At 35.0% G+C, this 14,597-nt stretch overlaps 1 protein-coding gene and 1 long non-coding RNA gene across 2 annotated transcripts in view; both read right to left on the bottom strand.

Annotated features, from left to right (window-relative positions):
• The window catches only part of tmem131l (transmembrane 131 like), a 70,097-nt gene extending 59,456 nt beyond the window's left edge, over positions 1-10,641 (bottom strand). Inside the window, exons 1-3 of the mRNA XM_016559881.1 lie at positions 10,465-10,641; positions 9,702-9,772; positions 6,269-6,309 (exon numbers count right to left, since the gene is read on the bottom strand). Of these exons, the coding sequence (XP_016415367.1) occupies positions 6,269-6,309; positions 9,702-9,772; positions 10,465-10,573 (221 nt within the window). The 5' untranslated portion in view covers positions 10,574-10,641. The remainder of the gene's footprint in view (positions 1-6,268; positions 6,310-9,701; positions 9,773-10,464) is intronic.
• A 1,680-nt stretch (positions 10,642-12,321) lies between these two features.
• Positions 12,322-13,671, bottom strand: LOC107745873 (uncharacterized). The gene is made up of 2 exons (XR_001640636.1): positions 13,627-13,671; positions 12,322-12,352 (listed from the first exon to the last, which is right to left on the bottom strand). It is a non-coding gene; the product is annotated as an uncharacterized LOC107745873 (long non-coding RNA).
• Between the last annotated feature and the right edge of the window lie 926 nt (positions 13,672-14,597).

The raw sequence follows: 14,597 nt of genomic DNA, 5'->3' as shown, positions 1-14,597 counted from the left end.
GACGCGACGCTGCGCTTCTCATCCGGTGCGTGACCGCCTGAAACGCTGTTTTTTTCACCTCCGTGCCCAAACGTCTTTGTTTGGGCTTCCGAAAGCGGATGATTTCAGGAACAAGTGGTTGCAATTTATTTTTTAATTCTGTTCCTGAGCATTATAACCCCAATTTGCTATTGTGTGCTGTGCATTTTACTGAGGACAGCTTCCACAACATGAGGGAGTACAGTGCCTGCCGGATTCGCCAAAAGCTTTTGTTGAAAGATGGAGCAAGGGGCGTGGCAGTACTGAAACACCGTCTAAGCTGTTCGCCAATCCCAACGCACTGGGACAGCTAACCAATCACAACACATTTTGTTTTTCGGAAGGCGGACCTTCATCAAAGCCGGAACTAATCGAGCCGTTTGTGCCAGGATGGGGAGAAAGGTATTTTAATAATGTAAATTATGTGAAAAATAATGCGTTTTTCGAACCACCAAGCATGAGAGCATGTTCTAGTACACCCCCAAAACAAAATCAAGAAGACTTTGTAAAAGAGCATAATAGGACCCCTTTAATGATTGCTATCGGGATGTGAAGAGACTTTCAACCAGCATAACAAAAAATGTTTCTGAAGACAATCACCTATTGCACCTTTAAATGCAGAAACGTAAAGCTTAGAATTTGTTACTAACATTAGTTCTTCTGTTGCATATTATTTGAGCTCAACAACTGTTCTCTTGTAGGTGTTTGTTGTTGCAGCCATAATCAAAGTCAGTTATTGTGATTCCAAGGGTTTAGGGAGGAGCTACTGTAGGTCGGCATGATACAACACAAGTATAAAAATATTCCTGGACATATTTCAAATCAAGCTCTTCTAAGTTCCCCATCAGGCTCCTAAAACTTGGGATGTGCATGAGTAACCGACTGAGGTTGGGCACAAATATGGCAATCTTATGATTATCTTATTTTTATTGTTTCTTGTTTTTTTAATGCATGACACTCATTTTATGACTCTTTTTCTTTGTTCCTTTATAGATTCATTGGTTGAGAGTTCTCATAAAACCCTTTCACTACATTTAAAAATTAACAATATAGGCCATGAAAAGCAGTCACTGCAGTACAGTGCATTGTGACATCACTTCCCCCAACCATGAAAGCTTTATGCAATAAAGAATAAATGTTCTGACATGAGCTGGCCTTTACTTGTGTGATAAACATGGTGAAACATCCTGAAAGCACTGCAAGAAGTGCTAACATGTTCTAAGATTTGAAATAGTGGACAAACAGTGTAAACGCAATCGAGAAGGATCTACAATTAGGCAAGAGTATGACTTTCAGTTATATTACACTAAAATGAAAACAACAAAACATCTATCGTCTCTACTTCAGTGTGAACGTACACTTAGAATACTACAAATCATGATGTGGATCTGTTCGCTCAAATCCAAAAACCCAGATTAAACGTTTAGATGACTTGCAAAACATTGCTTCCTGAAATTCTCTTACAAAACTGCCCACATTTTTGTATTAATCTGTAAATCTGTAATTCGTAAATGGACATTACTGGTAGTGTGAGATTTCCGCATCTCACAAATTGTTTGAAACATTATTTCCTGGACTATTTTTTGTACAGAAACAGCCTTTTTATAAAATACGTTTTACACATACTGAAAATGGCTCATTTATCAGATGCAAAAGAACAGACTCAAAAGAAACTGACAGGTTCTGGGAATCTAAGTTGTAAAATTAAGCTAACAATGTGTTTTAAAATCATTTAAAATAATGAAATACTAAATTGATACATTATTTATATTCTTCTCTATTTTAGGAGTAATCAGGTACATCTGAAACATGAAATTTAATCTAGCAAAGTTTCTTTTATTTCCTTCTTTTTTGTTCCTTTCTTCCTATTTTGATCATGACAACAGATTTAGGTGTTCTGTTGAAAAAAAAAAAAAACCTTGTACACAGCTCTAGCAAAAGAATGACACACTTCTGCCATAAAAAGAGATCTCTGAAATTGTCGCAAATCCTATGCTTTATAACCCCCCTCCCCCCAGAAAAATGACTTCATAATATGAAATAATGTGTTTTTATATGGAGATAAAACTATCCATGAATAATTTACAAAATCTATAGCTACTCAAATCCTTGTGTCCTATAGACCTCAGACAACTGCATAACACATTCTCTTTGCTCTGCATGCTGTAAGACAGTCAATAATCTCCAATACACAGACAGGTGCCATCACAGCCACCCTGCCAATAGACGCACAAACACAAGGCCAAAGTTCAAAGAGCAAACTCTGAACCACCAGCAGTATTAGTAATAGCATTACACACTCTTCTAACAGTGGACCACAAACACATGCATTTAGAATTAGTGGTCGACCGATATTGTTTTTTTGACAGCCGATGCCGATATCTTGGAAAGCAGGATGGCCGATGACCGCCGATATTAATTAAAATAAATACAATTATATTTAAGAAATTTGAAATCATTTGAAAATGGATTAAAAAATAAATTAGTAGAATAAACATACTTATACTTTAGATGACAAAGTATTTTTCACAAATAAATAAATATTTAATAAAAATATAATTAAAAAGGAAGTAAACTGTAACCAACAGAGCACTCAGTATTCTGAGAAGTTTGTGTGCATTGGGAATCATATTTTTTCAAATAAAGCCAAGGTAACACTCATTTTACATACAGCACACAGTGAAAATGACATGAATATGACAGTGGGCAAATGCATAAAGCGCAGCATAATTTGAAATCATGTATTTAATGATTAAAGCATTCCATTTGCACGGACCGAATATAATACTTTTTGTATACATTTTAATTCCTTTGTTTAACAGTTCTATCGGATTATTAGACATACTTCTATCCGTATTAGACAGAACTGTTAACGACAACAGCGAACAAGAGGGAGAATGTGAGCACTGTGCGCTCAGGCGCTGCCGTTCTCACCGCCGTCAAAATAAAAGTCTCAAACGCATCTGCCAAACAGAAAAACGTATCGGTCGATGCCGATATTTAAAAAAATGTCAAATAATCGGCCGATATATCGGCCTTAAGCGATATATCGGTCGACCACTATTTAGAATTTTTACTTAAAAACATAACTAAGAAAAATAATGAATATAGTCCATTCCAGGTGTTCATTACGATGCAAGCAAAAAATTATAATAATAATGTAATGATTTCTCAGGCCCTTGTATCCTGGATGCACCCTAGTTCTCTGTCCCATCTATGCACATTCTGTTGCTTAACACTGCATTACTGCTATCATAAGTCCAAAGCCCTGACAAGCTCAAAGACTGCTGACGTTAAAACCTCATGAGCCAATTTCCAGAGATTTATACATTACAAGATAGCCTCCACATGACCTCTGTGTTTAGGGTGTACATTTTTTTTTGTTTTGGACAGATCAATGTAAAAGATTTAGAAACAGAGTTTAAATCTACAGCACTTTTTTTCTAATCCACAAGCAGTGTGGTCAAACGATTCTGGCTTTCATTTCTTTATTCGGGAGCCCAAGACAACCCACACTGGTGCTGTTCTGCTCTCCTGCAAAAGACAGCTATACAGTGCTTCCATGAATTCACCAATTCACTGTGGTTATAAAATATTTTGGCTAACCTGATAATAATGCTGCTAAAGTTTCCAATAAGTGCGAGTCTGTTGAACAAATTAAAAACTATGTTTAAATACTCATAATTCCATACAATTTCCCTATACCTGCAAAGACAGTTGAAAAGGTGATACAAACCAACATAAATAATACATATTAAATATACTGTACAAACAAATATATACTAAATATAATTGTTTTATTGTATTATTATAGATTAGCTCTTAGCTGTAACAAAATGTTATTATATAACTACATGAGCAGTATGACTATGTCTATTGTATGACCAAATTTGGTCATTTCTGCTCATTCAAAAACTCACTTTGGACTAATCAGAGTAAAGGTGTCATCTCTGCTTCCTTGTTTTAAAGCCCACAGTCACCCTCAGCTTAATTTAAAATAGCAAATTTCCATATAAAATGGAGTAAAAAATTATTTAAAAATAATGCATAATTGAGTCTGACACAAAACATTATTTTTTAAGATGACGTTATATTCTGCATTGAATGTTTTTATATTAACTCAACATCCATGTAACTGCTCTTTGCTGTTGATAAAGGAAGTGGGTCTTGTTGATGCTGCTGTGTTAAAAGCAGACATTGTGCTTGGTGATAGTCTCTGATTAAGACTTAACCACAGAGCATGCTGCTACCCTGAGTCATGTCAAAATGAAAAGACAATGTGAACTATGAAACATCTGCTATGGGCAGATAGCAGAATGAGGTCTAGAGAGTTAGTGACGGGTCGTCTGAGAGGATGTGGCAGAGAGACAATGAAGAGGGGAAAATGAAGAGAAAGTAAGAAAGTTCCAGTTACTAAGAGAGTGTGAACGAAATCTGCATGCAAAGTAACAGATGTTTTTTTTTTTTTTTTATATGATAAAACACAAATATTTCAGTTTATGGTGACAATAACTCTCTCAGCTGGCTTTGCTCAAGAGTCCACAATTAATTTTTTTCACGCATTTACCAATTAATGAAGTCAACACATTCTTCTGCAGAATTCAAACAACCAAAATATAAATAACTCATCTGCTCCAATTGGTTTTAGTGACCCAGTCAATTGCCAAGTAAGTGAATGAAACACTAATCCTCAACACTAGCCAAATTTCCGACCATTTTTTTTTTATGTAAATGGAATATTGCACTAAACAATGTTAAATAGAAACATCAAGATGCAAATACAATTTCTAAAACGCATAATGGGCAAAATGTATACACTCGTTTGAGGTGGACCTTTTCTTTTTATTCTGTAAGAAGATATTTGCATGAACTACAATGCAAACATTTACCAAATAATACATTCCTAGATTTGCATCAAAAAAGCCTTGTCACATGACGGAATAATTATTAATAATTATTACCTCGAATAATAACTATTACCTCCCAGAATTATCTGATATGCTATTGCTTAGTATGAAGTATTGAATTTAATATGAAGTATTTTTAAGAGTAGTGGATAACATTAGTTTGTATACTCTGATGCAAGGACTTTAAAGTGGAAACACGTTGGTATTTTAACATTAAAAAAAAGTTCCCTTCACCACAAATACTGCTGGAACCCTCTTCATGACATGCTACTGCTCCCAGATATAAGGAATAAGTCTTTAAAGTACTCTACTAACTTTAAAAAATGTAGTTTCATCTGGTCTAGTGCATGCATATTATTAAAGATAACTACATTTCCTGATGTGTGTAGAGTGTCCAGAGGACGTACAAGCAAAAAAACATGTATAAGCAAAATAAATAAATAAACTGATAGTTCCTCACTTACACAGTGGTGGCAGTCAGACAAATCTCTTTTATATTTCTGCCATATTTTTTGCCAATCACTATTATATATTCAGGTCTTTAGAGACCAAACAATATATCTAACACAGATTGATCTTTGAACTTTCCCCAGTTGCTACAACTTTTCTATTTTGTGTCCATTTCTGTAAAAGTGACAATGTGGTAGACACATGGGATAAAATGCTACTTCATTTGCAAATTGTTGAAAAAAAAATGTCAACTTGCATAAAAACCGTTACCTTTGTGTATAAGGCAAACCACAGCAATAATAGACAAAACACTCATAAAACCCTTGAGCTTCGGTAATGTTTGGCAATTTGTTTTTTGCATCTGTACCTACTCTCATATCTTGTGTTGCATGCTGCTCTTTTTCTTCTGAAACACACCTGTAAACCATGTGCCGCCTTGCAGGCTTGTGCTAAAATTGGTACTTTTCCATATAAACAAAATGCCAATGAGTTCTAAGCTACGCTCTTATTCATATCTTGCTATTGAAATGTAGTTAATAAAACAATGTATGTTGATCTTAGGTCATGCCAGTCACATGAATGCAAATGTAGAGTAAACAGAAAGCTGGTGTCCTCAGGAGGCTTAGTTTTCCATGCACTGTTGAAACAAACCAGCCCTGCCTTCAGATAAATTTTTAGAGGATGTACACAATAGACCACTGAAAATTATATGAGAAAATACAAAAGTTAAACTTTTACGTTTGATAATTTAGTAAACTATGATATATACAACAGATTGTGGGTTTACAGAAACATATTTTCACTAACCACACCTGAATAAATGTTACTAAATAAAAACTGCAAATATTCCAGGAAAGTCTCAAAGGGATTGTGGTTTTAAGAGAAACTCTCACCTCTCGTCTCGAGGAACATTCTCACTGTGCTGCTCCTCTGCCTGAGAGAAGAAAAAAAAAAGATTCAGTTGGTAACAGCATATTACATAGGTACAGTTAGGAGGTTTAGAATTATATAATATATATAAACCTGTAAATTCAGAGTCCAAGAAGTTGACCTGACCTTGTTTTTAATGCAATAGTAGTGAAAGGGAACACTGTGCCGTTTCGACACATATAACCATGCTATTCCATAAACTGCCTGTAGCACATTATAGGCAATTTACTGAAATAGCCATCTTACTGAGAGCCTTGAAAACCACGATTACCTGATGAGTGTCTATGCGCTCTTTTAAAAACAGAGTTTCCATAGGAACTATAGCCCTCCAGGCACACAATGGATGTATATGGAGGCCACTTGGCTGCCTGGTGTCAGATGACTGTTAAGTACACATTTTACAATGATTGGATGAATATGCAGACCTACTGACAAGGGGTTTCAATTAGTCTTCCTCAAACTAGAAAACATGCTGTGAATCTGCAGATTTTCAGTGTAGTACTTACAAGCACTATTAGAATTCATTGAGTAAATGTGGCACCCATCCATCATCGGGTGAGGGAGGTTCTCTTTGGAATGCTGCAGGTCTACTCAATCACCCCTGACATCTATATTGACTACAAATGAATCAAAGTCTATTTATGGGTCTGCTTTTAGTCGGTTGTCCAACTGATGTGTTTTTTTTACTTGAAAGTGGTTTGTGCATTTGACCTCAAAGTTTACAAGTCCAGATTATTCATGAATGAACAAGCCATATCTATCTTCCAGGGCATTATTAAATCTAAATACAACTTATTTTAAAACTAAAATAAAGCACATATAATCAGTTCAAAAATATTTTAGAAAAAGAACATTATTTTATATGCTATTAAATTTAATAACATGGATGTCAGCTGATACAGAGCATAGGGAACATAAAGTTGCCCTATAATTGAACTTTAGAATGATTCAATTTTACTGTAAAGAAGTGTTACCCACTTTCTTATGACTTCACTGTACCATAGCTTTGCACTTATGTAATGAACCACATCAACACATTAAATAGCATTCAAAAAACTCAAATCTGATGGTGTATTTTTAAAATGTACTCAATTCCCATGCTGCATTTCACATCGCCACCACAGCACACATATAACCTCAATTTGTAAAGAGTTATTTTAGTATCATTGAAGTACTATTATAGCTTTTATTAATTTTTTTTTTTTTTTTTTTTTTACATTTTTTTTTTGTTTTAGTAATTTTTTTTTTTTTTTTTTAGATTTTTAAATTTCAATATTTTTTATTTATTAGTTATTTTAGTACATCAAGTTAAACGAGTTAAATGAAAATGAGAGATGGTGCCTTGGAAACTGGTTTAAAAAAAAGGAGTGATAGTCAATTCCCATGCTACATTTCTTCTTCTTTTTTTTTTAAAAGGGTCATATGATGCGATTTCAAGTTTTCCTTTCTCTTTGGAGTGTTACAAGCTCTTGGTGCATAAAGAAGATCTGTAAAGTTGCAAAGACTAAAGTCTCAAATCCAAAGAGATATTCGTTGAAAACAACGCGTTTGAGAGAGGCGGGGCATAGAGGACCTACAATAATGTACAGTATTTGAAAAATAATGTGTTTTTTGAACATTAAAGCATGTCAACAAATACACAAAATAATGATCTTTAAAATAGCATCATATGACCCCTTTAAATGTGTCAAGCAATGGTTCAGTTTCAGTATGACATTTCCATCTGGCATAAAACATGCTTACTACATATAAATACAAGTACAGATTGATGTAATAAGATTTTACCACCTCCATTACTGTCAATCCAACAAACGAAGCCCCTTTAAACAAATGGAGAACTATAAATGGAATTTTAAATCCCTTTGATTGTGGCCATTCTCAAGCCATAAGACAGGTCTCTTGCGTAACTGCTAACCACAAAAGTGGCAAATTGTCTGTCAACCTCTGAAGCAGCAACAGTTTCTGTGCATGCTTGTGCGGCATTAGCTTCCTGCCCCAAAGGAAACATGAAAAAAAATCTTTAGCATATTGTAATCAGTCTCGTGAGCCTGATCATAATCAACAAAAACATCCACTACCACAAAAAAGCACTCCTTTGTAACTGTCCCAGGTGTTGGTTTTAAATGGCATCATGTTTTCTATAGACCTGCAATATGTTCATTCAATTAATATTTAATCATATAATATACACACTACCTTCTCTGCATAGCAACCCTTCTGTAAATGTTATTATGTATTTATTTTATTATTCTGTGTCTCACTATTATATTACTATATCTCTTGAGAACTGGAAGCATACATTCCTTGTGTGTGAGATCATACTTTTCAATAAAGCTTTTACTTTCTAATAACTTTCTGTAGCGATGCCCAAGTCAGGAAAGTGTGGTGCTTTAATGTATCTCATGTACAACTGGCTTGACAATTCTAGCATCACCACAGCAAACATAACCACAATTTAAAGAGTGGACCACAGACTTGTGTTATTTTAGGTCCATTTATACTACCACAACTTTTTACTAATATCTGAAATCGTTTTTATTTTTATATTTTTTAGTTATTTTATGTCTATATAGTTATTTCGGTTTTAGTTTTAGGTATTTTAGTACATCAAGTTCTAAATAAAAATGAGAAATGCAAAATAAAATAAGTTAGTTAGTTTGGAGGTTTGTAAGTTAGTTATTTTTCTTCAAAAAAAAAAGGATTAAATGTGTGAGCAATATTTATTTATATATTTTTTTCTCAGTTACCTTATATATTGATATATATATATATATATATACTTTATTATTTATATATATATATATATATATATATAAAAGATCTCTGTTTTTATATATATATATATATATATATATAAACGAGAATACCTAACAATTTTCTTTCTTAAAAACACTTTGAGCGATTTGAAAATTGTATTTCAATCCTTAAAAAACAAATGCTAAAAAGAATGCCTTGGGATATATATCGATTAACCCACTTTTTGGTTACTTACTTAGTTGTACGCAATTATACAAACTTCAAAACATGCAATTAGGTAATCGGCTAAAAGATGTGATGAGACCATATAAAAATGAAATTATTCTATATGTCCATTCAGGATCCCAGAGTCCTACAGAAAGATGCGCCCTGTTCCCGCCTCCACATGGAAACACATTTCACCAAACTAAATAAACAATCGCCCTGGCCATATAAGAACTGCATAAACCAACACATACTAAATGATACCTAAATATCCAAATGAAACAAAGACCTTATTTTGATTTTTGCCACCTTTGCAGACGTAACAATAGCACACTGCACCACGTCTCGCACGTGCTCTCGGCTCACAATGAAGTGAAGCTGAACTGTAATAAAAACGTCCAGCTCATGACGTCATGTTTTTGCTAGCTCACATACCTGCGATGAAATGAAGAAGTCTGCGTCCTCAGCCTGCCAAACTTCAACCACACTGGACATCTGAGTCAGGGCTTCAAGAGGAGAGAATGACAAAAACATATAGAAAATCATGCGAGCAAACAGCAGACCAATCCCTGTCTCTAAACAACAATACAGGAAATCCGAAAATGACCCTATAGTGCTCGGCTTATCTCGCATGCGTTAACTAACGTTAATATATTTGCAGTTGTTGAACGGCGAACAGCAGATGAGTTGGCGTGGATGACAAAGGCGTGAAATTGAACGGACAAGCTATTTTAGTCCAGAGCTCACACCATGTCAACAATCCAAATACACACAAGCTGGAAACGCAATTAAATGTGCATTAATGCTGTTCTAAACTCGTGTTTTCCGCTGCGACCATCGGGTAGACGCTTAGTTCCCAAAGACTGCACTGAATAACAGCTGTAAGAAGCTATATGAGCTTTGTAGCATATTGCATTGACACAGGAAATCGAACAAAACCAGTAATTTGGCCAAAAAAGCGTAAGCCGTCTTTCTTCAGATCTGAATCAAAACGTAAATCCTAATGCAGATAGACAGACGGGTGACACCCCGCGAGAAATAGGTCAGATTTCGGGTAAATTCAATGATTATTGTGCCCTTTTAGCACAACGAGTGCACTTGAATACTTGTCAAATCAGCCCTCGGCAGTTCCTCCGACATTTTCGCACTCGCGTTGCATTCGTGGACTAAATAAATAAGATCAATCTGTCCACCGCACCTTGAAACTGAGCTCCTCCGTGTTGAATGTACGGCAATAACAGCTGTAGGAGTCGCAGAAGGACATTAATCCAAGGTTTTCTGTATGTGAAGTCCCTTTGGCTCGCCATGCTGGCTGTGCTGAGCTCCCTGGCTGCCTTCACTTCTTTCTCTTTCTCTCTCACACCCTCCCTCCTCTCTCAGCAGTACCTATGTGCGCCCACTAGAGCTAGACGCAAGCGACGCAACAATCTACAAACTGTATTGCAAGCGTTGTGTTTTGTCGCGTCGGTAGTGGTGTAGATGGGGAGAGATAATCCACTCGTACTTTTAAGGTCACACTCACAACACTGGCATATTTCTATTATAGGCTATACACAAATAAATGGAAGGAGATGAACCTCTAAAATATCCTATATTTTTCTCAATGGAAAAGTCTATGAACAAAATATTTTATTAAAATACTCGAGGCTATCTTTAAGGGCCTTGATTTTGTGCTATATTTAAATGTACTCTATTATTGATTAATAGAACTTGTTTTAAATGAACCTTCAAAATATCTAATTATACTTGGGAAAGAATCAACAAACAGAAATATATTTAAAATGTACACATGTACATTCCTCATGAAATGCACAGAAACAGTCAAACAGGTCGTTTGCTTTTTATGCACCTTGTAAAATTGTTCACTTTAAACGTACTTATTAATAAAACCTATTTTAAATACTTCAACTTATTCAGGAATTACTCATATTTTAATACTGTACATCATTACTGTGTTGCAACAGACAAAAGCATTATTTTCAACAAACTTAGAAACTAACGCTATCAAAAAATTTAATTAAAGGGACATTTTCATGTGTTTAAGCGACGTTAATTATGATGCAAATCGATAGGACATTATAGTTAAATCGGTAGTATTATTTTGCAGGACAAAATGCTTAATTACAAACAATGTGCTTGATAACTGTACATTTATTAAATCATATTACACAAAGCAATTGACCATTTTTTCATATTTACAAGATACGCAATGTGCACTGTGAAAAATGCCCACTAATGAAAAAAAGCAAGCTAAAAAAACGAAAGCATCTGAAGTGACCTGAACATCTGAAATGACTTCATAACACATTCCTACTTCATACAGAACCAAATGTGTCCTTGTCACAGAATTTTTTTCCATAAACAATTTTACCTTCTTTAAAACAAACTAACCTGTGATTAATTTCCTTGAATTGACCTTTGATGTGCAGCTCAATTTATCATCCCAGCAGTATCTGCGAGGCTTAATTTCTCTATCAACAGGTGTCCAAACAGTCAGTTTGGTTATAGGGTGCATCTCTGAGCAGCCAAGGGTTAACACAACACCTTCTCCACTTACACACCAGGAGCGTTTTTACCCTTTTTACCCTGACAAATCAATCTTAAAGTTTTCCTTGGACTAGACAAGGTTAAAATTTCAAGGGTGGGGCACTGCTGACAATGTACACCACACTCTTCACAATGTAAGTCAGTCACAGCTGTGTCTCGAACATGCAGAACTGATACAACCCTCTACATTGCGAGTAAATCACTCGCATATGCGACTAAATCTTCACTCTGGGCGTAGTATAGTATAGTATTTCAGTCTGGCGAGTAAACAAAAAAATATACTAGCCAATGGCAATTCAATTGCCAAGGTGTCCGTTGAGGGTTGTGATAACAAAACGTAAAACCAACTGATGTAAGACAATAAAGCTTATTGATTGTGCAGAGTTGAACAGATCAAACAATCATAAGATCCAAGAGGCTGTGAATTTTTGGTCAGTTAATATAGTCAAAGTCCTCTGGTATTCCGAAAGCTTTGTCCAAGCTGCTATTCTCGAAGCCGAACTTCTTCTTTGCCCAGGATTTGATTGCAAAAACATTATCTGGAAAAGAATAAATGTGAAACTTGACACATATATGATGCAAAAATCAATTCAGATGAATTATGAAAACTATTCAACTCAGAAATGACATTTGTAATTATGCAGACAGAAACATAGTTAACTATAATAATAAATAGAAGAGGCATTGCTTTTGCTTTCACTACACAGATTTTGCATCTCTTTCAAAAAGATACTATATTAATGTTGTTTACAGAAATTAAAATATGTTGAATTTAAAGATTCATTTTTTTTTTTTTTACTTTATTTCTATGGGTCACAGCTGACAGCGTACTATGGAACGGCATGACAGCATAGTATGTGCACAGGTTTGGCTCAAAATGTTGAAAATGTCTATAGGTTAACTTGTTGAAAATTGTCTTGAAGGCATTTGCAATTGCTCTCACTATTCAAAAGGCTTATAAATCTGCTAAATCACATATTGCATTAAATCTACTGATATTATCAGGTTTGTGTTTGGTGTTAGGTTTGGTTTATGGGAAAGGTACAGTAAATCATCATCTCCTTATACAAACCGTTCCATCTATGAGATCACTCAGTAATATAGTGAAACCTACATGTGTTCGCGCTTGCCTAGTGTAGAGTGTACGTTGTGTTTGACTCTTGGCTGAAATCTGATCTGTTCAATGTAAACAGACCATTAAAACCTTGCCATTTAGCATGTCTGCTGTGTTCCCAAACATGCCTGCATCAAATGTTTTCATGCACTGCTCATCTGACACCACTTTTGTAGTTACGTTTGCTGAGCGCAAAAAGGAATTTCTTCCCGAAGTTAAGTGGTGTGCATGTCTGTGTCTGCTACATTCCAAAAAAATCATGCTTGGGAATAACCAAGGGCTTGCACTGCACTGCTTGAGTCAAGAGTTATAACAACATGCAAGTTAATTTTACTCAGCCACAAACAAGACTGGAACTTGGAACTGGGCCATGGTATCACAGTCAACGAAACAGCTGCATCACACCAACATTTGTGAACAGCAAGCATTTCATTTACAGAGTGACAAGATATTTGTTTTTCACAATACTGCACAGGATATATTATTTGACTGGACAAATGTAAGCCTAGAATATTAAATAATGTACGGTGCAGATCTAAGATCAGCCTGGACTGATATTAGCCTGATCTGACCAAACTGGATTGTCAGGATTGTCTGTGGCCTACATTTCAGAATCTTTTGTGGATGCATCACATGACACAATCAAAGAAAATAATTGGTTTGGAATTTGTTGAGGTGTGAGGCATGCAAACAACTTACCTGTCCACCTCGACACGGCCTCTTTTGCTGTAATGTTGGCCTTACCTAGAAAAAGGATGAATATTTTAGCAAGGCCATACATGTCAGGTTAACATTGTGAAGTCCAGTGTTAATTTGTGCAGTTTTTTTGTTTTGATCAGTTTATCTTTTGATGAAAATATCCTTTAAATTTATTTAATATTTAATCATGTCATATTCATTCATTTCAGTCCATTTTATTTAAAATGTAATTTTATTAAAAATGTCATCTAATTTTATTTGATGAAAATAACATTAGTTTAGTGAACGTTCAACAAAATATTCAAATATTTCATATATGTAAACTGCTGTTCAACAGTTTGGGATCATTGATATTTTTAATGTTTTTTAATTGAGTCTCTTATGCTCAACAAGGCTGTATTTTTTTATCCCCAAAAAACAGAAAAAAACAGTAATATTGTGAAATATTATCACAATTTCTAATATTGGTTTCCTACAGGGCTCTGAACCGGTTCAAGGAATGAAAACGAAAACCGGAAACGAACAAAATTTTGACAGGAACAGAACCAGAAACGAAATCAAATTTTATAGTTCCGAACAGAATCGAAAATTTGAAATGGCCATTAACCGGTTAATAACGTTATTTTATCGTTCCATTTAATATTTGAAATTTGCTGTCAACCAATCACGAATTCCAGCAGTACGGCCTATGCTAATGTGACGCTGAAGCCAGATGCCCGCTCAGCTGTGAACTCATCATAGGTAAGTCGCAATGGCAGTGCCCCGGCGTTAGAGTTTATCCGAGGATAGTGTAAGATGGATTCAACAGATCACAAGCACCTGCAGCGCTTCTGTGAACGGAGAAAACAGAAAAACTATAGGCTTACATAAAAAGGAATATAGGCATATACACTAAATATATTTCATTTAAATCATTGACAGATTAAGGAAACGAAAGAAAAAAATGTGCTGAGTTACGGTTCATTGTGACG

This window comes from Sinocyclocheilus rhinocerous, unplaced genomic scaffold, assembly GCF_001515625.1.
Source record: "Sinocyclocheilus rhinocerous isolate Xijiao unplaced genomic scaffold, SAMN03320098_v1.1 scaffold1129, whole genome shotgun sequence".
NCBI classification, from domain to species: domain Eukaryota; kingdom Metazoa; phylum Chordata; class Actinopteri; order Cypriniformes; family Cyprinidae; genus Sinocyclocheilus; species Sinocyclocheilus rhinocerous.
Note: the sequence above shows the minus strand (reverse complement) of the source record. Positions and strands in the feature narration are given on the sequence as shown.